General features: G+C 49.9%; 1 protein-coding gene and 1 long non-coding RNA gene across 3 annotated transcripts in view; one reads left to right on the top strand and one right to left on the bottom strand.

The window, feature by feature from the left end:
- The window catches only part of LOC118686174 (uncharacterized), a 79,161-nt gene that overhangs the window by 7,491 nt on the left and 46,002 nt on the right, over positions 1-25,668 (bottom strand). For both annotated transcript variants that reach the window (XR_004980124.1, XR_004980125.1), the window contains exons 3-4: positions 1,970-2,148; positions 508-565 (exon numbers count right to left, since the gene is read on the bottom strand). This is a non-coding gene — a long non-coding RNA (uncharacterized LOC118686174). The remainder of the gene's footprint in view (positions 1-507; positions 566-1,969; positions 2,149-25,668) is intronic.
- ANTXR2 (ANTXR cell adhesion molecule 2) overlaps positions 1-25,668 on the top strand; it is a 77,199-nt gene that overhangs the window by 47,313 nt on the left and 4,218 nt on the right. Inside the window, exons 14-16 of the mRNA XM_036382226.2 lie at positions 510-605; positions 3,477-3,644; positions 4,515-4,595. Coding sequence (XP_036238119.1) covers positions 510-605; positions 3,477-3,644; positions 4,515-4,595 — 345 coding nt within the window. The remainder of the gene's footprint in view (positions 1-509; positions 606-3,476; positions 3,645-4,514; positions 4,596-25,668) is intronic.

Genomic DNA, 25,668 nt, shown 5'->3' with positions numbered 1-25,668 from the left:
CTCCTTGTCCAACTGCTGCCAGAGAAAGGACTGCCCTGGGGGGTGCCTTCATTGGAGAACAGGGTTCCTAAAGTCCAGATCTCTGCTCTCACAGATCTGGATGTGTGGCTCTCTCCATAGGCCTCAGCTCAGTGTGGCCTGAATTAAGCCCAGATCTGCAGAAACACTTAGGGCCTTTATTCCAAGACAGCTTTGTTTTCCACATTCTGCACTGAAAGCAGAAAGCTTGAATAGCCCTTGTCCAACATCTAAAGATTCATGTAGGACTTAGGCAGCGTTTTCCCCCTGCTCTGTCATTCCAGACACTGAGGAATCCCCCTTATAAGGGAATTCCTCTCCTTCTTACAGGCAGTAACACACTGGAGGCTCTGCTGTCCTCAGTGTTTGCACCCCTTTCACAACCAACAGGGTACGCTCCAGGAACTCCAGTGAGATGCACAGAAAAGACATTCAGTGTGTGGGTGTGGAAGCATCTTTTAAAAGTAAACACCATTTGACTGTACTTACAGGAAGAAGAACAGGAGCCCTTGCCTTCCAAGAAGTGGCCCACGGTGGATGCTTCCTACTACGGTGGACGAGGAGTTGGGGGAATTAAGAGGATGGAGGTTAGTATGATTTGGAGATGGCAGTTCCCTCAAGCACAAGCTCTCTGAGGCTGCAAGTGTGGAAACAAAGACTTGACAGTGCACTGAAAATACAAGGCCATAATGTGTGCTTGTCTTCCCACTGGCATAAGCCTTGGAAAATTCGTTACCATATCGAACAATTCTGACCTTGCCTCTGAAAGAACAGCTTTCAGTAGTTCCATTTGACTGGGACTTTAAATAGCTGCCTCAAGACATGCTCTTTCCATCACGCTAATGAGAAAGAGAGAGTGAGAGCCTTTTCTGCGTGTTTTGGAAGGAATTACAGTGAAACATAAGTCCCCCAAGTGTGGGCCAGCCAAATGCGCTGACAATGGTGACGCTGAGGAGAGGCTTGATCCCAGAGGGACTCGCAGCGACAACAGAGCCTGTCTTTGAAGAGACACGATAGCATCATGTTAATTAAAACAGAATGAAGAATGTGCATCCTTATGGGCACATCCTTATGGCAGGTTTTGTAGTCAAGTCAGCCTATATGGAATGTGCAAAGCAGTTCCTAACTGCAGTCCAGGAAGCTGTCTCTGTCTGAAACACCCACCTAGGCCATACTGAGGTGTCTTGATGAAACTTTAAAGGTATTGGCCTAATCAGCTTTGCTTGAGTACTTTTTAAATGCAGAGGCAGAATATGCAGGTTTGAAGCTGTGTCACTTGTATGCATTTTCTTCAGCAGTTCAGAATTGCTAATTTAGAAGAGCTTCAGATTTCACAAAAAGCAAACATTTTGTGCAGTGTTTTTCAGAAGCAAACTAGGAAATGCTTTCCAACATCAAGAATTACAAGCCTGGATTTGAGGAAAACTATGATAGCCTCCAGGAGAGGCTCCAAAATGGGATCCTGCACAATGGAGCAGAAAGCTCGTGAACACAAGTGACATCAGGACCACAAAGAAAGACATGTTCAGCCTATGGCAAAAATGCAAACGAGGGTAGAAACTGATGATTAGGTTAGAAAACCTTTTCATCTGTGGTAGGAATTTTGTGCAGGACTAAGGGCTAAAGAAGTTACCCAACTGAAATTCCTGCCAGCATAATCATGGGCCCTAGAAAAAAGCCCCCCTTCTGTGGGGCTGTGTGGCTCTGTCTGTCCCTGAGACCCCAGAGCAGTGTCAGGTGTGGCTGGGCACCGATGGTCAGTGCCCCTGGGTTTGAGTGGGGAGCTCCACCTCTGCCCTGCTGTGTCTGGGACAGGCTGGGAAGATGGGCTCAGGCTGTAGGGAAAGCAGGACAGGCCTCACAGCTCTCCCTGGCTCAGAAGAGCACGCTGCTCCTTTGGGGAGTTGGGGAAGAAGCGAGAGAAAACACTCCAAGGGAGGTTGTTCCTTACCTGGCAGGTAAAGGTGGTTTCTGTGCCATGGCCAGTGACAAACTTGCTGGCCCAGTCATGACATTTCTTCCATGTTCGCAGTCCATGTGGCAGTGGAGTCATCTGGTTTTTATTGCTTCTCTGGCTTCTTTTCTTCTGTCATTCCTTCAGCAGCCTGATTCATCTGGCAGCTTCCCTTTCTGGAGAAGGGAAGGGACTGAACCATCACCTTTACACTTCCCACTCCTGTGCTGGAGCAGGTACCCATCCACTCCTGCCTTCTCCACTAGCTCCACCCCTCTGTGACAATCCCAGATAGCTTGGGCAGTGCTCTCCTAGCTCTGTCTTTTGGCAATGCTTTAAAGTTTTGTGATGTCATTGCCAGACCCCACCTGTTACAGTTAATTAATTTTTATGTCAAAATTGGGTGGTCAGACTCCACCACTTGTGGTTTCTTCTGGGTGAATTGGCTTTTGTCTGAAGGAGAAGGTAATTTTTTCAGTGAGAGATCCACCAGCTAATTTTAACAGTGTTTAAAATACATGTTAGCAGCCACTTGACAAGCCCTGTAAAAGTACCACTGATCACAGTGAAAGACACAGGTGTACAAAGGCCTCCTGGCAGGCCACATCTCAGCAAATGGCATGATTATGGCAAGTCTTGCTGAAATGGTCCTGGCCACTTTCACTAATGACTCTCAAACTTTCAGCTGTGCTTTTTGGATGAGAAGGGAACAGCCTTGTCCAGGCTTGTTTCTGTGCACAGTACAGCAAACACTGCTGCTCAGATTGCTGCATGGTGCTTCCAGTTACAGGTGAAACAGGATTCCTGCAGCAAGGTGAATTATCCCTCTTAGCAGGGAGGTTTTACCATGTATTTAATCTCCAGAGCACAGTGAGTACAGCCTGTATGGAAGTGGGAATATGTGTCTCCCTGGCAGTGATAACCCTGGTTTCCTTCTCTTTCAACTCTATATATATTTTATACACTTGGAGCAGTGTAACAGACACGGTTAGCATTATCATACACAGTGCTGCATGTTCCGCATGCACTTAGGCAGGGTAGACAGCTTCACCTGCACTTCTCCAGCATGTATCTTCCTGCAGGACAACATGGAAACCTGAGCAGGTTCAGGGAGCTTCTGCTTAAACCTCCCTAGGCATCACATTAAATCTACACTGGGGTTCTTGAAAACTCACTGGGCTAGGAGACCTGTGTTCAGAAATCTTACCTTTCATGGGTGCAGGTTAAGGTCTGGTATTTTAGGATAAATAAGAAGTAGAAATTATATTTTTATATCATTACTTAGAGAAGATTTCACAGATCCCCTGTCACCCATGTGAAGCAAGATAGGATTTTTCAGTACTGAGACTTATTTACAGACATTTACCTAAGACTGAAGAGGTAGTGTTCTCCTCAGTACCTCCTCTCTTGTTTATCCAGCACCTCTTCCAGATTTACCCTCTGTTATTTGCAGCAGTTTCCCTGCCCTGAGGTGCACTCACACCTGAACTCTGCCTTTCCTCAGGTGCGCTGGGGCGACAAAGGCTCCACAGAAGAAGGAGCCAGGTTGGAAAAAGCAAAGAATGCTGTGGTGAAACTCCCAGAAGAACCAGAAGAACCTTATCACCCTAAACCACCTAAACGAAAGCCTACCTCACCAGCCATACAGCAGAAGTGGTACACTCCAATCAAGGTATCTGTTCAGTCTTTGGCACGATTGTTACTAAGGGTTGGGTTCTTTGTGCGTTATGCAGGCTGAGCTGTGCCTTACTTTCCAAGTGTTCCCATTCAAGTGTAATGTGCTATTCTCGAAGGGAACACCTACTCAGCAGGAATGGCAGGAGCAGTTTGTAGCCCTAAATGCGATACTTGATCATTACTGCCGCGTTCTGTTTGCCTCCCCTTAAAAAGGGACATATTGTACAGTGAGAGCATTAAAATCTATGGGGGCTTTGTTGGCTTAGTAGAGCTAATTAAACCCAAAACTGCACAGTTTGTAGCTGCTACACTAAGTTTTAAACACGCATTGTCATGACAAACCAAGAAAAGCAAAAAATTACATAAAACACTATAATGCAAGAATTCTGATAAAAAGCAAATTGTTCTATCTGGCTCATATGGATGGTGCTCTGAGTCACCTGCCAGGAGGGCACAAGCACTGCCTACAGGCAGAGGGTAGGTCTGTAAATACCTTGCATTTAGGTGTTAGGAGCAGCAAACACCCATGTGTAGCTGGGACACTGGACACTGCTGTCTTCCCAAGTGCCTGCCACTCCTTTCTGACCCCCAGAAAGCCCTGAAGCTGTGATGTCCAGACACACAGGCAAGGTCTGGAGCCATCTGTGCAGTGTGGGATGCTCCTAACTGGCTCTGCTCCCCAGGCACTCCAGGTGCGCAGGAGCAGCACCACAGTGGTTGCAGGGGACGCAGGCCAGCCTTAGCTCTGCTCCCCAGGCTCCAGGGAAGCGGTGCTGCGGCACTGCAGGTGCCTGGGATGCCCTGGGCAGCCCCTGTGCGGGTGGGGGGTGCTGCTGCCCCTGACTGAGCCCCCATGTCCCCGCAGGGCCGGCTGGATGCACTGTGGGCGCTGCTGCGGCGCCAGTACGACAGAGTCTCGCTGATGCGGCCTCAGCAAGGAGACCAGGTGGGTGTGCGGCGCACGGCCAGCCAGGGGCCGGGACACAGCCCGGGGGGGAGCAGAGCGACACCAGAGTGGCATGGTGGGAAGGGCGACACACCGTCGGGAAGGCTGACACACCTTTGGGAAGGGCGACACACTGTCAGGAAGGCTGACACACCGTCGGGAAGGGCGACACACTGGACGATCCCGGTGGTGAAAGGGGTGTGGCACCAGCCTGGATGCACGGCACTGGCACAGGGCTGGCGGAGGCAGAGGGAGGGGTGCTGGACGTGGTGTGTGCTCAGGTGGAGAACAGGAACACAGCCTCGTGCAGGGTAAACTCTTGTCACAGGCACACACATGGCTCTCAGACCCAGCTGTTTCTAACAGCAGAGGCTGGCAATAATGTCCATGCAAGTTGCTTCCTAGAGCTTTACACTTGCACACCAATGACGCCTTTCACAGAAGAAGTTGAGGAAATATGTTTCTCACACAATCCTTTCTCCTGGAACATCCCTGGCCACTGAAAAAGGGGCCTCTCCCCCAAATGCTGCTGAGGACACAGAGCTGCTGTTTGCACCTCTGATAGTGAAACCAGATCAAATATTTTTGATTGCTGCTCCTCAGGAAAATATCACTTTGATTTTGTCAGCATTTATCTCCTGCATCCACTCAGCTTCCTGTCTGTGGCACTTGGGAAGAGCCACAGGAGCAAATGCTTTACTTTAAACAGGATGGCAGCAGGTCACAGTCTCACATACTCCAGGGCACTGTCTGTGCACCATGCAACACCAAGGTCGCATAAAAGGATGAGAGGGCTGAAGGGGAGGGAATTGCATGTGGTAGAATGGGAGGTAACGGGAATTTTGATTATTTTCCTGGGATGAAGTTTGGTGCTGTTCAAAAGGATGAAGAGGTGAGACTAAGGTAAGGCAAGTGTTGGAAACAGCAGAATGGCCAAGTGCCGTGCTGCAGGTGGAGAGCACAGCTGGATACAGCTGTTAGCATTGTTACTGTGGCAGGTTAGTCACTGTTTGCATGAATGATGCATGTGACATGGAGCAGCAATAACAACGGCAATCTACACACAAAATACATGGCACAATACAGTTTAACAGGTAAATACAATGTAAACAGGAACGTAGAAGTGGTGCCTTAAAAGGCTAAAAAAGTGTCAATCAGGGCCTGTTTTGGGGATTTCTGCCCATAAAGGCAGGAAGTTACTGTAAGGATTGCCCTGGGGGCAGGCTTTGCTGAGCCATTGTGCAGTCAGATACCCTCCTTCCCTGGGCCTGACAGGAGCAACACTGGCCAGCATCTCAGCTTGTGAAAAACAGAGCGGCAGCTCAAGGGAAAAGGAATGGTGGGTCAGATGTGACCTGCGTCACTGCCTAAAGGAGTGGTGGGTCAGATGTGACCTGTGTCACTGCAGAGTGCCATTTCTGTCTGTGCAGTGTTTGCTGTCTTGGGGAAAAAATGGTATCTTTTTCCTTGTTTCTAACACACTGGGTGGAGATCCCATGGTGGGTCCCTGGTGTGTGTCAGTGCACGAGTGTGCACAGGGAGACACACACAGACACACAGACACACAGACACACACAGAACCGTGGAGTTGTTCATCACCTTTCTGTTACTGTTTAGGAACTTGTCAGTTCCATTTGTAAAATATCTCACTGCTGAATTGGAGTGCTTGATGAGGCAGTTGAAATTTGGGCATGAGGTATCAAAGCAGAGCGAGCAGTTGGTGCATCCTTGCGCTGTCCTGGCTGTGCCATGCGGCAAGCAGTGCCAGGAGGGCCGTAGCAGGAGGCTGCCGGGGAGGCCAGAGCTGCGGGAGCCGCGCCCAGGTGTGGGCACACCGAGCAGGCTGCGGGCACAGCTGTGCGGCGGCCGCGGGAGCGCGGGGCAGGCCGGGGCATGTGGGGCCCGGGGGCTGCAGCACTAAAGGTAGCACGGCTTAGACACAGCTGCTCCCTGGCTTGCCTCAGGCACAAATCCAGAGATCCAACGTGGGCTGGCTGTGCTGGGGGCCGAGGACATGCAGCCACTTCAGAGACAGCTGCACGCCGTGGCAGCTGCGCCGGGCTCCCAGTGAGGGATGAGGACAGCAGGTATGGATTGAGGGCCCCACAAACAGCCTCCATTAAGCCACAAGCGCTTTTGAAGGGCTCCCATCAAACAGAGCAAGTCCGCAGCAGGAGATTTCGGCTGCAGAACCATGTGGTGTTTTCTGCACTAACAAGGTAATTTATAAATGATGCATTACCCTGTGTCTGTGCTCCTAGCTAGACTTCCTTCCTTTTTTTTATTAAAGGGGCAAAGAAGACTAAGCCACAGCAGTCTGGGCTACTCTGATAAACCAGTTCAGTGTCCAAGGATCTGTACTGAACTTGTTTTGCCAAGAGTCTGGGGCTGCCCAGGAACACAGCCTGGCACAGCGGCACAGCACCAGCCTCAGGGGCCTAACTTTTCCTCTAAATCCTTGTGTTTGTTTTCCAAGTCACAGTTTAGCACCACAAGGTGATCATCAGCGATTTGGATTCTTTGTCTGAGCTTGCTGCAATGTGATAGTGGCTGAGACTCTGAACCTGTGTGCATTTATGCACACAAACACCTTTAAGTCCACAAATAGCCCATGGCACTTGTAATGAAGATTTTGCCCTATCAGGATGGAAATAGGAGTCAGTGGTAAAGGAAGAGAAAGACTGTACTTCATTCTAGGAGAATCAGAAGAGAGGAGAACTATAGAATGCTTCCAGGTTGTACTTCCATATACAAACCAGCCTTTTAAACAGGAAGACACTGGTACTTGTTTTTAAGCTTGTTAGTTTTTTCCTGCTTTAAAGGTCTTTTCTAATAATGGCTGCAGAGTTACCACAAACATCTGTTTAAACTGTTACTTTTGAGCATCTCTGCATAATACAAAAGTAATACATTCTGCACGTGCAAGATGTGGCTAGCAGTGCTCCCTCCAAAAGGAAGCTCCTGGTCACTGGAGTCATGCCCTCTCCCTGTAGCCTGAGTTGCTTTCAGGAGGGTCTGGCTGGCTGCCTGGCAGGTGCCCATCCTGACTAGAGTGGCTCTCCTGGCAGTCGGATTTGCTGTCAGTCAGTGGGTGCGGGAGGGACCATCTTGCTGAAGAGAGGATGTTGTGCTGGTGTCAGGAGAAACAGGGATATTTTCCCAACTACGTAGGCAGCAGTTCTTGGCACTGCCTCCCTTGGTGCAGATGAATCTGCTGCTCTCTTGAACGAGCCTTGGGGACTCATCCCTCTTTGAGCAGTGGTAGGAATGAGAGAGCAGGAAGAAGCCAACCTGCCTGTCAGTTCCAAGGCCATGTGGCACGGAGTGGCAGCCATGGAGGAAGGAAGGCCAGTGCTGGGGGCAGCACGGATGTACCATAGGTGTCCCACGGCTCCCCTGCCAGCACACGAGCAGTGCAGCCCCCCAAGCCAAGCCAAAGGAAACCTTTCCCTGGGCAGGGTAGGGGCTGGTAATCACAGAGTGTCACACTGAACAGGATTCCCAAGCAACAAGCACATTTGTTTTCCTCATCCTCACGACACCTTTCCCATGGAGTGAGCTGCAGTAGAGTGATGCAGCAGGCCTGTTCCCCTGGCCAGATTATTCCTCCCCTGTGAGCTGGCGGCACAGGGCAGCTGTCCGAGCGGCTGGCCGGGATTCGGGAATGGCCGCTGAGCTAATCTCCAGGCTTTGCAGATGAAGGAGGCAGCAGATAACAGGATTAAAGTTTCCCGACCCAGGGTTTTCACAGCCCGAGACGCGGGCGGAGGGGGAGACAGAATGACTTCTGTCATTAATCTTAATTGATTGCCAAGAGGTTTTTAATCTGGCTTATTAATTAGGAAGGTCCTTAACACACTGTCTACATATCAACATCAGATGCTCTTTTGGGACTTTGGGGACATATGGCCTATCTATATTTACATTCACACAATTTACACATACATACATCGCTGTATGGGAGCTGCTCGCATGGGTAACGCGCACGCAGCGCCGAGGAAGCGTTTGCACTCACACAGTCTTTAGCAAAAGGGGATGGAAATGAAAAAACACCTCGCTCAAAGGTTACATTCCCACACTCTGAACTCCCATACCTCTGTTTATATTGATATGTGTGTTAATCCAGATCAATTTTATGTGCCATTTATCTAGATTAGCATTCAAATGGCATTCTTGGTATGGCAGATGTAAGTGAGACATTCCAGTGTTCTTCCACAGTGACATGGTACATTTTAAAAAGTCCAGGCTGTGGTTCCACTGCCATTTTGGAAGAGATCAGCACAAATACTTGATAAAACAGAGTCAGGTGATGCTGGAAATAGTGACCAGAGCCAGAGAGGCTCTGAGATGGGAGGTGGTGACAGAATGAGGTGAACAGAACTAGGCTGGTTTCTCTGTCACTTCACTGGCCTCTAACTTCACTCCTCTAACCAACAGCAAAGGCATGTGAAAACACCTTGGAAAAGCTGTTTCTATAAAGTGAGTTTCTGTCTCACCTGGCAGGTGTGCTATCACTGACCATAGCTGTGGCAGCCCAAGCTCATTCAGTCACCCAGGGTGAGTTGTTACAAACCTGTGGTAAACTGCAGCTACTGGAGTTCAGGGCATGCTCAGATGTGCCCACCCAGGCCCTGCCAACCCAGGGCTCTAAAGCCTGTAAGCAGTTGCACACGTTAATCCTTTTGTGCACAACATTATCCAAAAGAAGGCAGGGGGAGGGAGCTGTTTTCCCCTACAACTCTTCAAAAGTTGGGTAGAACTACAGTGCACATGCTGCTGGATGTGACTGCTGCATGGGAGAGGCAGACAGTGGGGAGAGGGAGAGGAAAAGTGATCCAAAATTACAGTTATTGCCTCTGATCTTATTAGTGCATTCCCATAATTCAAAATTACTTTTGCTCTGAAATCAGTTTTTGCATTTTTAAGTGCATTCTGACCTACAGATCCATAAAGCGTTAACAAAACCCCCGTAACACTTCAGTTGTCTGCATTCTAAACTGGGCAGGTGTTCCCCAGCCAGAACATTTCCTGACCACTGGCTGTGGGCTGGCTATGCCACAGCCTCCTGCAATTTAAGCACAGGCTCCAAGGAAGGCAATGCAATGCACAGCAATGGTTACCAATGCTGCTCCCTGTCACAGAGGGTTTGTGGTGCACACAGGCCTGTCCCCTCCCAGTCACTCCAGAAAGAATTCTGTAACTTCTAGAAACTGGTGGGCAAATGCTACATGAGATCAATCACTGCAGTTCAGGTGGGCTCAGTTCCTGCCAGGCTCCAAGCCGTGCTGGACAGGTGACCAAGGAACGGAAGCAGTGTCCCTGGCCTGCAGCGTCAGGACAGGTGACACATCTGGCTGTGAACACAACCTTGGGGATGAGGTGACAGCCTCCCTAGGACAGCGCTTCCCTGCTGCAGCTTCATGGGTGCTCTGGGGCTCAGTACTGCTCCTTCCTAAGTAATGGTTGTTCCTCAGACACATTTCTGTCTGCAGTTTTCTCCCACAGCCTTGCCCTGTCTTTATTTGTTAGTCCAGCAGACCACACACAGCAGTGTAAAACAGTTTGATCCAATGAAAAAGGGGTAGATTTTCTTGGAGTTCATTATCACCTTTTTCCAGTGGAAGAACAGAAATTCTTTACTAGTGTGAAATAGAAGTTCCCTTTCTGGATGCAAACTGTGCCTGTCTGAGCAGAGAGGAAGTGAGGGTGCAAAGCACACAGGAGCTTGTAGCATGTTTTGTATCTTTCTGTACCTAGGTAGATGGATGATACTTTATTTTACATTATAGTAAAACATAGAACTTACTAAAATCTGGAAAGGCTGTAAAATGATCAGCAGAATAAGCATATTATGATCCAAAAGAAAATGGTTATTTAGAGTTGAACATTCAGAGCAGTGCCCAAGGGCTCTGAGAATATCAGTCCTTTCTGGGAAGGATGTTCCCAGCCCAGTTGAGCACCCCTGAATTTGGGAATCCTCCAGAAACTCTGAGTAGTGCCCCCGTGCTCGCCCAGGAGACAGAGAGGATGTCTGAGGGCACACCCTCTTACAAGGGCTGCTTCCCTGCCTCTCAGGACTGCTTGGCTGCCCTGTTCCCATCTCTGTTTGCCCCCTTGGGGAGCTGTGGGTGCCTGTCTTGAACCTGGAGTATCTCCCACAACCCAGCCACAACAGCCATAGGCCATTTGCTGCCATGCCTTTACTAAACAACATCTCTAGACAAAGGCTCCCCAGTGAAGTGGCCAGGGCAGTGATAGGAATGCTGGGAATGCCCCTCCCAGCCCACCTGCTCCCACAGTGGAGCAGCCATCAGTCCCCTCTGGTGACATGACTGTGCCCCAGCAGGTGGTTATAGGTCATTGGGGCCAATCAGCTCCATGATTACGGTGGCTCAGTAAGGTTTTTTTCCTCTGATACCAACATTTACAATAAAAAGGAAAAGTGTTTGAAGGATTAGGGGAATATAATGGATGTAATTTTTCCATTGCACTTAGGAATCTGTGCATTAGAACTGTGAGAATTCTCTGAAAGAACTCTTCCTCCGTCCTTAAATTTTTCCTATGCTGGTTGTAAATAAGGCCCTTTCCTCCCAAGCCAGCCACATGCCCAGCTAGCACTCTGTGAATGCTCCGAGGCACTCTCAGGGCGTGTTTGTTGTCAGTCTGTCCTGATTTATAAATCCATAAATGCTCTGCTGAGAGAGAGGAGAGTAATACTAGGTTTTGGCTCGAAGAAGTCAGGAATAACGCAGTGTGCTGTGTCCCCCCCGCAGCAGGGAGGACGTGCCTTCCCACTGTCCCTGGCCATACATCCCTAAATGCAGTGTGTCCTCTGGGCAGAGCAGCAGGGCTCTCCCAAGGGACAAGGGGAACTGAGGCACATGTGCAGAGCTGATGTGAGCCCCAAGTAATGAAGCAAGCCCATGGCCAGAAGGGGAAGGAGAGATGCCCCTGGTGAGCCTTGAGTACCAGCTGGGAGCAGAGTGTCGCTGATGTAGTTAAAGGGGTTCACAGTGCATTTCTAGGGGGTGAAAATGGGAGAGTCACACTGTTAAAACAGTGACAAGGGTATTTGGGGCCAAAGTGGAGCAACATAAAACAGGTTTTCTCCCATGAATACACTCATTGCAGAGCTTAGGGCACAGAGATTTCACCTCGTACCCAGACACAAGCCAAGCCAAGTTAGATCTTACACCAGTCTAGAATGAGCTACACAAAGCCCCTGCATCTATCAATGACTGCACTGCTTAGGTAGAAAGTTGTGGCATGGAGCTTTGTTCTTGAGATGGCTCTGAAGAGCAGTTTTATGAATAACTGCTTCAGCTACTGAGCAGTTCAGGCTGAGCCACGTGGCACCCCCTGTCAGCCAGGAGAAACACTGACACTACTGATCCCCTGGTTTGTCCAGTGCATGCTCAGGGACAGCGTTTTCCATGCATGCCAAATGCTGCCGTCACTGAAGATGGCTTGGGAAGGCCAGTTTGGTGCTAATGAGATGGCTGGGAGAAGGGAACTCCACCACAGCGGTGGGAAATGGAGCTCTGAGCTCGCTGCCACTCTGGGATTAGGGTCTGTCCCCAGCCTGTCTGACATGGCCTGAGCACCCACAGAGCCCTCAGCGTCTGCAGCTGGGCACCTTCCTGAGCATCCTCCCACTGGGGACCCTGTTCCCACAGAACCTGCGGGAGCAGCAGGAGATGTGCCTGCTCGGGAGGTGACACCGGAGCACTGCACAGGGGTGACCTGACCTGCTTACACCTGCAGTACAGCCATGCTGCCTGGTGTGAGAGGAAGGGCTGGGCTTCCTTTGGCACCAGGGCTACAGGTCTGTCTGTTTCCATGGTGCAAGTTCAGTCACGCGCACCCCAGCTTCCTGAGGCTGGTATTTTCAGATGTGCTACTCAGATCTATTTTAAGGGTTCTTCCCACTGCAAGTCTGTGATGAGCATTAGAGCTTTAAAGCACTGCTTTGGGAAGCTATTATCAGTAGGTATTAATTATTGAACACTATACCTTCTGGAAAAGTTGTTTCATCACTGGAAAGTGACCTTGCTAGAAGAGGCAGAGGGAAAGAGAGGCGTATGGTGCCTCCTGAGAGCAAGTGGAGTGATGCGTGGCAAGAGAAGACACTAAAGATTTATTGTCTGTGGCAAAAGAAACACAGATCTCTGCTTGTGCAGTAAGTGTTTTTGACATCATACGCCATAAAGAGTGATTGGATGCTGTAGTTAAAAAGTGTTTCACTGAAGGGAAATAATAGACATTTTCACAGTGCTGTGTCTATTAAGCGTCCAACTGCGTGGCTGTGCAGCTGAGCTGGCCCTGATAACTCCAGTGCTGGAGTTCAGGCAGTTCTGAGTTAAAAGGCAGCTGGATGATCCTGAGAGAGGACACGAAGAATTTATCTCTCTTGAAAGAAGATCCCTTTTGACCTTGGCTGGTACAAGTTATTGCCTGACAGCACACCACTGAATGAGTTCAACATCAGCACTGTTTGGACACCTGGCATGGAAATGTCATTTATTAACCTGGCCCTGGCCTTTTCCCTGGAATTTCTCCTTTTCCCAGCTGTTAGTGCAGCAGTGTGCTTGTCTCTCAGTGACACTGGGAGTTGGACTTCTCCCTTTGCTCCTGTGGTTTAAAAACCCCAAGAGAAACAGGTGTTCAGTTTAAAATAAAAGCTGGGGAGAAGCCAGAACTCAGGCTCACCTCTCATCCTGTGGCTGCCTCTGCCAGGCTGGAGAGCGAGGTGTGGCCAGATTGCTCCTTGATAAATCATCATTAAGTCCACATGCAAATACAGCAGCCCGGCCCAGGCGCACAATTAGGCACCTAATTACGGTGAAAACACAAGTGCACACTTTGCTACAACAGCCCCGGGGCCCTGGGAGCCGGCCGGCCCATCCCTGCCCTGGGAGGCGCTGGGATGGCACCTCTGGAAGGGGTCCTGTGAGGGGCAGAGGTGTTCACGGCGCTCAGACAGGGACTTGAACCCTTAGCAGCTGAGGGAGGAGCCCAATTCCCAGTCAAGAAAAATGCAGTGCATGCATCCTGTGCCTGTTCAACATCCTATGGTGCATTTTCTGTATTCTTAAGTCTTGTAAAACCAGCAGTCCCTTCTCCTTCATAACATGCTGGTAATTTCTTGGAAGGAATTTGAAGGAATTCCTGATTTGGAATTGAAAACTTATACTAAAAGTCTGAGAATAAGAGTTGTTGGAGAGAATCTACTAGCCAAGGAGCGAAGATACAGTCCTACATTAAAAAAAATCATAGAACTGCTAAAATTACTGCAGGTTTTAGTTTTAAAATGCACATAATTTGTATAGTCTGAAGTGCTGCTCAAAGGAACTCTGTCTGTGTCAGGGGATCTTCATTAGGTTTATTCTGTGAGCACAGTAAAACCAGGATTTCTGTGCAGATTCAGGAGGAGAGGCTACCTGGGCCTCATTTCTGTCCATTTTCACCCCACCTGCCACAGTCAGGCCATCAGCTGAGAGGTGTTTGTGTTTTGTTCTTGTGCTCACCACCACTACTTAATCCTAAGGAAAGCATCATTTTGCTTAGGAAAAACACAGTGTTTCACGTGTTTTGCAGTTTCTCACCCATGCTTCCAAAGAACGGGTCCATGTCCCAAAATCCCACCAAAAAATCCAGTACCAGAGTTGGGAATATTACCCGTATTTGGGAAAGCCAGTTTCCGTGCTCTTTGATCCAGCATATGTGCAACCACAGGGTTATTACCTGGGTTACAGACACACCTGCACTTGTAAGCTCTTGCATCCCTGTCTCAGGATTTCCCATCATTTATACCATCTCTGTGACAGAGGAAGAACTGTATTTTCTGATTTTCACTACCAAGTCTACAGTGATTTATTCCTATAGGCTCTAACTGAATTAAAATCTTAATTAAGCTTATGCCACTTTTTTCTTCATTTTAATTAGGAACAGCCAAATCACTTGTCTGGGGGAAGGAGAAAGAAAAAGATAAAGAGCAGCAGCACTTTTTTCTGTTCTTAGTTGTATTAATGAAGGCATGGTGAGAATGTCCTCCCAAAGAGGTACCACAGGGCTGGACAGGTAACACAGCACAGCCAGTGCTGTGGTACAGGAAAGCTCAGTCTTCCACAGAAATGCTTTCCCTGAGTGTTTCCTGGTGTCATTTCACACCTAACTCCTACAGTCCTCACTTACAATAAGACACCAGGAAACGACCCATTACAGTGCTGAGTTTTTGGTGTAGTCACATTGAAAACCCTCTCAGATCATCAAGTCTGCCCACCTGCCCAGCACTGCCAAGGCCACCACCGACCCAGGTCCCCAAGTGCCACATGCACAGGCTTTGGAACACTTCACAGAAAAGCATCACTTGTCTGTCCTGCTCATGTTCCACCTATAGCAAACCGTACACAGATCACACAGGTTATGCCCTGAGCACATTAGAGGTTTGTACTAAGCTCTCCTAACTTACCAAACGCTGCCATCAATTAAGTGTAAGTCCCTCACTTCTAGCAGCAAAGGGATTTTCGTGGCTCCTCTTTCCGTGTTTCCTGTTCCTTCCTCCCCAGCCAGCCTCTCCAAAGGCGGCAGCTTTGCACAGGCGCAAGCTGGTTCTTTGTGTGGAAGCCCTGGCTGAGTTTGTGTGCTCCTCCACAGGGTGGAAGATTTTTTTCCACACACTGCCCCACAGGGCCTGTGGCAGGGAAGTGGCCATTCCACGAGTTCCCCTGGTCTGCAGGGGAATGTGCTTCCACCAGCAAAGCTGCTGTAGCAGGGCCGGGGGCTCAGGCTTTCCCAGGGCTTCATGGGGCGGGGGAACTGTCCCAGGGGGACCTGGAAGCTCCCAGTGCTCCTTGAATCTCCTGCTCAACATTTGCATGTTGACATTTTCTACTTAAGGGGCCTTTTGGCATCTCTGGCATTAATTTATAATGCTGTGGTAGTGGGGCAGCAGCACTGCTGGAACAGCCCTTACTTTAGAAAGACTTTGCTCTGGAATCTGACTGGAATCAGTGCAGAGACAGACCACATTCCAGCTGCTCCTGCTGGGATTTTTGGTTTGTTGGATTTTAGTTTGTTGAATTTTGAATTTTTTATCCTAATTGTTTGGCTAGATTTTATAAGTGTATTTCCTAACTGTATTTCCCAGTATCATTACATTTCACACATTCTAATGGAGTGTTACATGACACTGCTGGATTTTGTGCACCTTCCTGTGTGAACTGAGCCCGGGGATCAGTCCAGGAAAATAAGGGCTTGAATTTGTGTACTTGTTTGGCAGATGTAATTCACAGACTCTGAAACCTCCTCTGGTTTGTGTGAAGGTACAATTTGGACCAGGGGGTTTTACACAAGCAAAGTGGGCTTAAAAGTGCCATTTATGTCAGTAAGGCCTTGCAAGGGCTAAGGACAGACCAGCTGGATTGAATTTTATTACAGCTGGTACAAGAAGCCTTTACAACATGCGTGGGTCATTTAAAAATTTTAGAAATCATTTAGCTTCAATCAGCCCTTCATTAACTGCAGTTAAATGCATGTAAACCATTTGAGGACAGTTCATAAAGCTATTTTTACTCATTCATCTGCACCTGTTTGAAAGTATAATTTGAAATATGCAATGAATTACAATAGTTGAACCTGTGTTTCATTTTTGCCAGAGAATTTTTATACAGAAGTTTCTGATTTGTCAGTGCAGGCTTTGGTTCTGTTGTGCTTTCAACTCCAAAGAGCTGACATGCTCATCAGTGAAAGGATGTAGAAAAGGCACCAATCTACCCGTGTTGCAATTAGATTCAGGCTTCAGTCCATGTGTGGCTGCAGCTTCGGAAGGTAATTGCGCACACCTCATTGCTTTTTAGTTCTGAATGCTGCTGTGGTAATTTACAAGGTAATTCCAGAGACAAGGTCTAAATTATCAGTGATTTCATAAAGTTTAAAATATCCATACCTAGCAGGAGGACACGGGGGCATTGCCTCCTGTCTCCCAGACTGTGAGTCCACGAGTCCTGGAAAAGCCCCAAACCCAGGGGGAGCAGGGTGCTGGGCAGCCCACGGCTCAATTCTGTGTACAACAAACATGGTGTTGCTATGGCAACCACGCTTCATTCGGCTCTGTAATAGCTGTGACAAACCCCACCACCTTTCCCAAATTCACCATTTATCACAGCATTCCTACACTTTACCTCTAGTTAACCGTTCCCAGCCATTTCCCAGCTCTCACACAGGGATTTTGTGGGAGCTGTTCCTTTCCTCTGTCCAATCAAACCAATCTGATCCCTCAGGCAGCTTGAATCTCTCAGGGTGGGATAATTCGAATTTTTGTCAAATCCTTTAGAACTCCACTGTCCTCCTCCTGGTGGCATTCCCAAGTGTCTCCTCAGGCAGGAGGTAGCTCAGGACAAGGCTCCCAGTGACACTGATGGGGGTTGTGCTGTGCCCACACACCCTCTGGAGGGTGCGCAGCTCCTTTGGGGAGATCTGACTGTGCCCTTCCTCAGAGCCAGGGCTCAGGCTGGCCTCTGGGAGCAGCCCCCAGCCTTGCCCCAGGCTCTGGGAATGCCCCCGAGCACACTGTCCCTGGCAGTGCCATCCCCCAGCCCCAGCCAGCCTTCCAGGCCAGGCAGATCTCAAACAGTGGGGAGTGCATTCATTGGTTTTCAGTGCTGCTGGATGGATGCCCATCCTGGCCTGGCCCTGTGCTGTGCCCAGGTGTGTGCCCCCCCAAGCCAAGCCATCTGCACTTCCATGCCCAGGAGCAAATCTGGGTCAGCCCAGGCGGGAGGGGAAGGGCACTGGGCAGGGACCTAAACACCCAGCACATGCTGCTCCTTTTCCTTTGGCATCAGTGCAGCTTCTCAAGAGAGGCCGGCTCAAGTACTACCCAAGTACTCAAGGCCGATTCCTCAATGACCTGGAGGAGCTTCCTTCCTTAATTCCAAAGCTGACAACTCCATCACTACCTCAACCCAGCTGTGTACAGCTCTAAGCTCTGGCCAGCTTTACCCACGCTTTAGTGAGGGCCAGATGTTCCTCTCTCTCCACAGCTCCTCTGAGTTATCTCCCATTCTTAGACTGGCCTCGAGGGTGCTTCCCCCTGCCTGGTAAAAATCTACAGAAACCGAGAAGCTTTGGATAATGAAGCAAACATATTTTTGTGGTGTGGTGTGGGCAATTTTTTTTTCAGTCTGCTGCTGCTAGTTTTTAAATATAAAGTATAGCATATGTTTAACACAGAACATATGGAAAGAATGAAAAAGCAAATCTTGAATTCCAAGTATTGTATTCTAAGTGGAAAAGACTCCATAGTGTGAAAGCGGTCATTCAGGAAAAAAAATCAGGAAGAGGTACTTATTATGTGTAAATACTTATAAACTCAGTTATGAGGAGGAGAGGTCCCTCACTCTGGGGAGTGTCCAGGCACACACAGAGGTGAGTCCTGCTTTGAGAGGAAGGTATGACTGCCCAGCCTTGTTAGGAAGGTATGACTCCCCAGCCTCCTGCTCAGCTCAGGAGGCTGCTCACCACCCCTGCCAGGAGGTCGTGTGCTCCTTCCCTGATGAAAGTTAGGCTGGGTAAGGTACCTTATTTGTCTGGACAGACTGACACTGCAATGATTTAATGAATTTCTATGCCAGATAATTCACTTCTAAATTCTTAGCACATAGTTATGTTCAGTGTAAGAACTCTTGCTTCTGTATTTCTGTCTGCTCTTGTACTTTGTACCTGCCTGTGTAGGACAGATCAATCCAGACTTTCAGCTGGGAGTTCATGATCTCTAAATGTCCAGACTCCATCCACATGGGCCTGGGTGCTCGGAGCAGTTCAGCTCCCTGCACAGGAACAGCAGCAAACGCTCCCCTGTCTCATTATTGCCGGGGAGAACTCCTCAGAGGCCATTTCACACACAAGGTTTTTTTACCAGCAGAGACCCCGAACAGAAGGCAAATGGATAAACCAGCATGGCCACCCCTGGATTCCCTCCTGCTCCTCCCCTGCTCACAGAACCACAGCACCGCTCGGGTCCAGCGCTGCCCTGAGGGAAACACTGCACAGTGCAAAGCCCAGCATTGTCCCCAAACTGTCCCCAGACTGCAGCAGTTTCTTTCCCCATGTCCCAGCACTTTGTCTCTCCTCCAGAACACAAAGACAGGGAGAACTGGCTTGAATGCCACAAGAGAGATATTCTCTGTTACTTAGAGAGAAAGGACTCAGCAGTGGCAGGGAGGGACCCCAGTGCAGGTCTGTGCTCCCCAGACCCACCAGCACACAGGAAGCTTCAGGTGCCATCCCTACTGACTCTTCCTCCTTCCCCCTTTCTCTCCCCCTCTCCTTTTGTGTGCAGTCCCAGATAACTGCCAGTCACTTGGCCAGGCTGGCTCACAGAAGGTGCAGCAGGCACAGATGGCACTAATGCATAAATGTGATCTAGTGAAGGGATGCCAGCACCAACCCCCCACAGGTTCCAAGGAGCTGCAGTGCACTTAGAGGGATACGGGGATTGGCAAGGTGAAAGCTGAGATTTGCAAGAGCTCACTGTTCCCAAATCAACAACAGAACCCTACAGCAAACGTGCAGATTTCTTTATTAATTTAGCAAATGCACTTAATGCCACCCTCTCTGGGTTTATGTGTAACAAAGCCCCTCCAAAGCCCTCACTCACTTTAATTACACAAATTAAACTGAGCAAAGGGAAAAAGGCGAAAAAGGCAAAGGTGGGAACTGAAAACCAGAAAAAACTCACCAGTCTGGTCTCATTCCCATGTTTGAAACACGGCACTGAGGGGTTGGGAGTCAGGGGATCTGAACAGGGTCTGGCAGCAATGGAGTAAATTCCATAAATACCTAGTCCCTGCTCAGCACTCAGAGCACACAAACACCCCACCAAATCCCTTTTTCCCGTAGTCACTGGTAATGGACATTTAGGAACAATGCATAGGGAAAGGAGTAAACTCAGCCTGATGGTGTTTCCACAGGACACCTCTCCTGAATGCTAGAGAACAGGGACATCTCCATAGGCACATCTGTAGCAGTGACTTCTAATGAGGAAAAAACATCTCAGGGAATCCAGCCTCTACTCCCAGGCCCCCTTCTCAAGGCAGGAAGAGAGGACATCCCAGTGCACCCACACTGGGGGCTCCTGGCACGGTGTGTGACAGGCCAGCCTGGGGGGCCAGGAGGGAGCCCCTGACAGACTGAAGCCTGTCACTGCCCAGTCCAAGGTCCTCCACATCCCAGTGCCATGAGCCTTACACAGCTGCCTTTTAAGAAACTATTCCTCATTTTCAGCAAGGTGCACAGGAGAAGCAGAACCTAAAAATTAACAGAGCTGCTAACTCAGTGACACTGGCACCTACGGGGGAGTTGTAGCAAATGCCTTTCGCAGTATAAAATCAGAGAATGCTGCTGGGGGGTGGGATGCCCAAATACCTGAAAAGTGTGAATTACTAATCCCTTTGGCATTCCAACCAAAGTCTAAAAATGTGCTGGAGGTTTGTCTGCAGGAAGAAGAATTTACTGTATGGTATCAGGGAAGCTGATGTGGCCGAGGGGTGGGGAACAGCCTGGCATCGTGTCCTTCCTGGCCCAGTGCTTGGTGTCAGCAGCATGGAATTGTCACCACTGTAGGGCTGGGACAGCTGGGTGACAGTGGCATCTAGAGGGCTGCCACGTGCACTGTGTGTGTGCAGAACGAGGGTCCTGCTGGGCTCTCCCTTCCCATCTGCAGGGCCAGAGCCAGCCCCAGCCAAGTGGGCACAACCTCGGGGAGCTGCCCCTCCTGCCGCAGCCTTGCTAGTCTTCCTCCTAGGAGCCTCCACTTAAACCCTGCCTACTGCTTCAAACAGATGGGCATCTTCCCACAGAGTTTCTGAAGTGGATTTTTTGGTTATAGTATTTGTATGATAACTAGCTTAAAATGATTTCCATAGTGTCCTAAATACCACAGAACTGGGCTGTCTTCTCTCCTTACAAGCAATTGCCATATGCCAGTCAGGTGCTGTATAATCTGTGGGCCAGGATCCGAATGCTGTGCCACCACTGCTCTGTTATAGGCTCACAACACATGCCTGGATGACTTATACACCTAAAGCCATAGAGCACCTGAGTCTTAAATCTCTGGGCCATCTGAAGAGAGTCTCTCTTCAGAAAGGCCCAGGTTAGAGAGCTGATTAGGGAAAGGACACTGGGAAGTATTCCTAAAGGAAAGGGATTTTCGGAGAGGCCTGAGCTGAGGTCATGATAGAGCAGAAGTGGAGTTTAAGGAGAACAGGTCTTCTGACAGTTCTGGTTTATCTGTTCCTACACCTGATTTCAGAGGAGGATAAATTGCTTTCTTCTCACAGTGGTTGCACAGAGGGGAGGAAGGAAGAGTAATGGGAATATTTAACTTGTGCTTTAGAGACACCATCCCTAGGAACTCCATATTTCTGATATTCTTTGTTCTCATAGATAAAAAAAGGCCCCAAAGCTAGGATTTGCTAATTTATGGTTTCACCAGGCCAGTTCTTGATTCTATGAGACTTGAAGTGTGATGCCTCTATAGTAGCAGATTATCTTTCTTTTCTTCCTAAAAAAGACATACCATACTCAGGAAGTTGTTTAGGATGCTGACATGAGGAAACTGGCACTAGAGATCCGGCCTGGTGTCAGTCTGTCTAGAGACACCCTATAACATAAATGGGGTCCCCATTCACAGCAAGGATTCGTCCCAGAAGATTTGGGAAGAGCTCAAAGAGCTGAGACATGTCTCGGAGAAAACATCTCCCTTGTTCCTCCCCACATGCTGCAGTGCTGCACGTGTGGCTCTCGGAGCTTCACCTGGAAGCATGAATCACAGTCTGACCCCCCAGTGTCCCATGGAAGGAGTGGGAGCTGTCCCAGGGACAGCATTGCACATCACTGTGGAGATGGCAGGAGCTGTGTCCTGGTTTTGGCAGCATGTGTGTGAGCGGCTGAGTGTCGGTGCTGGGCAAGGTGTGCGCTGGGCCAGCGCCAGGACACAGAGCACCTTCCCTCGGGCAGTGACACGGCCTCGCACTGCCTTCCAAGGACTAAGGAGAGCTGAAGGAGAAAAGCCCTCCATTGGCAGGCGCCTGCAATGGAACTGAGAACGTGCCCTTCAGGAAAGGGTCACACCCTGCCTGTTCTGGGGGTACTTCCAGGGAGGCAGCAGTGCTGGGAGTGAGGGAGGCTCACTGCCAAGAGTCAGGAAGAGTGAGCTAGGGCCCTCGCTCCAAAGGATCTGTGCTGGAAAAACAGGCACTCTGCGGGCCATTTCCACATCCTTCCCTTTTGCATAAGCAATGCTTGCCTTGCATGAGGAAAACAACAAACTCCTGCCCTCTAGAGACAGGAGACCTCCAGCTCTGCTGAATAAAATATTTGCCACAACCTCCTTTTGAAGCAGATGCTACAAACGCAGCCAGTTTTATCCTCCCCCAAGGCCCACGGGCCGGCTCAGCAGCTCGGCACTCCCTCCTCCCAGCCCTGGAAGGCCGGCTCACAGGAGAGGCAGCTTGTCACAACCATTCTCGGTCAAGGCAGGAGTTTATTTGGACAACTGCTGAATACAGCAGTCACGGAAAACTTGGCAAAGGAAAGAAATCCCTCCCTTTTCTCACTACCCAAACCCGTCAGGGCAGGATGGTCAGTGCTGATGCCAGCCCAGCGCCCATTGCTGCCCACTCCCTGGCTGCCCACAGCCCTGTGCCGTCTCCATTCCACCTTGCCCACGACAGGGTGCAGGGCACCGGCACACAGGCCAAGTGCAGGTGGTTCTCGCTGGGTGCGAGAACAGGGACAGACACGGGGAGCTGCAGAGCCCCTGCACCCGGATCCCGCAGGGATATACCCCTGGTGACATGCTCTGCCAAGACAGAGCAACTGTGCTGACTTGCCCATATGCCCAGTTCCCTGGGCATAACTGCTGCTCATGGGTAAAAAGCTGCTCTAATGGCATTTCCTCCCAGCTGCCAGCACACTAAAGACACCCTTGGCTCCCAGGGTGTGCAGTGCCATCCATGCAGTGAGTACCAAGCGGGTATGAGCCACCCCACATGCCAACAGCAGCATTTCACACATTAACATGCCCTGCCCTCCTCAGTGTGTACTCCAAGCACACAGCTAAATTACAAGCACTGAAAAATAAAATCTTCCAACCTAGCATCTTTAAACTACCTCTTTGGAACCTCTCCCTGGCAGGTTTAGTTTGTTGGCCTGTGCTCTGAAATACAGCATTTATCAGGTGCGAAAACATAGGAACTACTTTTTAAAACAACTTAGTCCTATCTTCCTGCCCTTTTTTTCCTGCAGCTAAAGCAGGTCTAAGGGGTGGAAGGTGGCTGTGAGGTACCTGTAACTGTTCAGCCTTTTCTTGGGTTTCCTTGGGAAATCAATTCCTGGACCCCAGACCTTGTGACCTTTGGAAGTTCACGTCCAGGACTGTGAGATTGCTGGGAAAGATCATGAGGTTCATGCATGCATGCTATGGAGGCTACATTACATAAATCTGAGGAAAATACACAAATGAACATCTCTTTCCACTGAAGCTGCTGGTAAAATTTGCTGAAGTAAAAAACCAAATTCTTGCTAGGGCCCAAAAAGCACCATTCAGTTGTAGTTTATTTCTTTTCATGATGTTGTGTTACTTTAGGAGGCCTTTGAGCCCACCCTGTGGTGTTCTCAGAGCTCCCCTCAGCTCTGTCACAGGTGTTTCAGCCAGCAGTTCAGGAATTCTGGGAAAAAGCTGCCTCAAGGAGCCCCAGGAGCAGATCCTGCTGCCTGCAGCAGTAACAGTGGTTCAGAAGCACTCCTTCTAAGGAGTTACTGCTGATGAATTGTGTGACAAACAGTCTGTCCAGCAGCAGGTCATGCTGGGAGGCAGCTCTCCGGGGGTTAAAGTCCTGCTCCCACACCATGGCTCAGGGGTGCCCAGTAGGACCTCTGCAGGTGCCACCTGCACAATGGCAGCGTGGGGGCTCTGCCACAGGTGACAGGAACAACTGGCAATGGATTTGCCTGTGGCAGCACACCTGGGCACAGAGGAGGTCTGAGTGCTCAGAGCTCGGCAGCACAGCCCTGGGCTTGGTGTCAGTAGGATGGGAAACCAGTTTCAAATGCCCACAACACCCTGAGCTTCCCAGGGGGCTGGGACAAGGGATGACCACATTGTGGGGGACAAAGAGCAAAGGGAAGGGAGAGATGCCAGCACCCAGTCTCTGAGGGCTGTTCAGAGCTGCACAGGATGGCGTGGGTTAGCAGCCCTTCTCCACAGTAAAGAGTGATCTAAAAAAAAATAAACGTCCCTTCAGCTGTACACTTGTCAGTGGGTATTTATGGGGTGATTGAGTGTTGTAACTGAAATACATCCCAGGCAGCGGAGCCAGGAAGGAGCGGTCAGATTTAATGCCAGAGGGATTTTAGTGCCCACATGGGCCAGGTGACACAAGCTGTAGGTAATGCTGCTTCTGCCACCTCTAGAACAGGAAGGTCATTGAGGGCCCTGCCAGACAGCGGGGTTTGGCCCTGCACAGGCGCTCTGGCTCTACTCCCACTGCCCAGGGGAAGTGCCAGCATCAATTCAGCAAGGAAACAGGACTCTGAGGCAGGTGCTGCCATGCACTGGCACCTCAGTGCCCAGTTTGAATCCCTCCCAGCTTTACTCCCACAGAATTCCTTTTTACTGTCCCCATTGCACACAAGTGTGCAGTACAGAGCCCATGCCTTATCCCAGTGAGCAGCAGATGGGGAGGTAATGACTCTGAAGAGGTGTGGAAAGCAGGAAATGGCCTGTTTCCTTGCATTACCAAAGAGGAAGAGGTGTATGCAGTCCTGTCTGTTTGTGCAAGGGCTACAGGGAAGAACCCACTGCCCTCAACTTGGATCCTTAGAGGGAGGCCAAGTGCAGGCTGGGCCACAGGGTGTATGTGAGAAGAAACAGAATCAGATAAAGCAGGTTCTTGCCTGCTGACCCACACTGCAGCAGCAGCCTGGGCAGGCTGTCCTGGGGAGCTGTTGGGAGCAGACTGCTTCCCGGGGACAGGCTGTGCTCACAGGGATATGCCTGTGGGGGATGGAAGATGCTCTGGTAGCGCTGTGGCGATGGGGCAACAGAAACAACACAACAGTGTTCAATACGTGTTTTGGGAGGGACATTATTCTGAAGCCCTGTCCTTCCTTGTGGCTCTGCAGGCACTGATCACACACAGAGAGCATGATCATTGCCAAATCCCAAAAGGGCGTGTGCTCCTCATGGGACACTGCAGCCGAGGTAGGAGCACACGAGTCTCAGCAATGGGCAGTGGGGATCTCAGTCCTCCAAGGCCAGGAGAAGCCAAGCTTTTAGGATATTGGGTATCACATGGAGCAATGACTGTCCAGGCAGGACAGCACTGCCAAGTGCTCCTCTGGGAAAAGCAGTTGTTCTTAATCCTGAGCCAGATGCTGAACATATCAGCAATGCCATCCATGGAAATTTTTCCCACAGATACAACTACTCAGCATGCTAAAAGAAACACGCAAGGACAAGCACCCAAGACCAGGCAGAGCAGCTCAGCCTGGAGGCTCAGTGCGGTCACATCCCATCCCAGATCCAGCCTGCTTCACCTGCCCTTCCTGAATTCCTGATGAACATTGGAAGGGCTCCAAAGGAGCCCATGCCATGTTCTCCTGCCCCTGCTGGAGCCCAGAATTCCGCTGGGATGGCGGGACAGCACCATGTGTCTGCTCACACACACACAGACACCCCAAAGTGCTCATCACACCTGGCTCGCCGCAGTCAAGGGCCAAGCTCCAGGCCCAGGGTGGACACTGTCCCAAAGTGATCTCTCCTTCCCCCTTGCCGCCAGCACTGCCCACAGAGCCTTACGGCTTGGAGAGGGACACAATGGGGAGAGCTGCTCCTGCAGGCCCCTCCTGGTGCCTTGTTTTGGGCATTGCCAGGTGAGGGGCTAACCTGGGGTTTGGTGTGAGCACCCACTCCCTGAGATCCCCTGTCCTGTAACTTAGATTCAGTAAGAAATTCAACAACTAAAGAAATGGCTTTGATGTCATATAAAAGAGTTCCTTCTTAGGTAAA

Source organism: Molothrus ater, chromosome 4, assembly GCF_012460135.2.
Source record: "Molothrus ater isolate BHLD 08-10-18 breed brown headed cowbird chromosome 4, BPBGC_Mater_1.1, whole genome shotgun sequence".
NCBI classification, from domain to species: Eukaryota; Metazoa; Chordata; class Aves; order Passeriformes; family Icteridae; genus Molothrus; species Molothrus ater.
The sequence above is the reverse complement of the archived record's forward strand: the minus strand, read 5'-3'. Positions and strand labels throughout refer to the sequence as shown.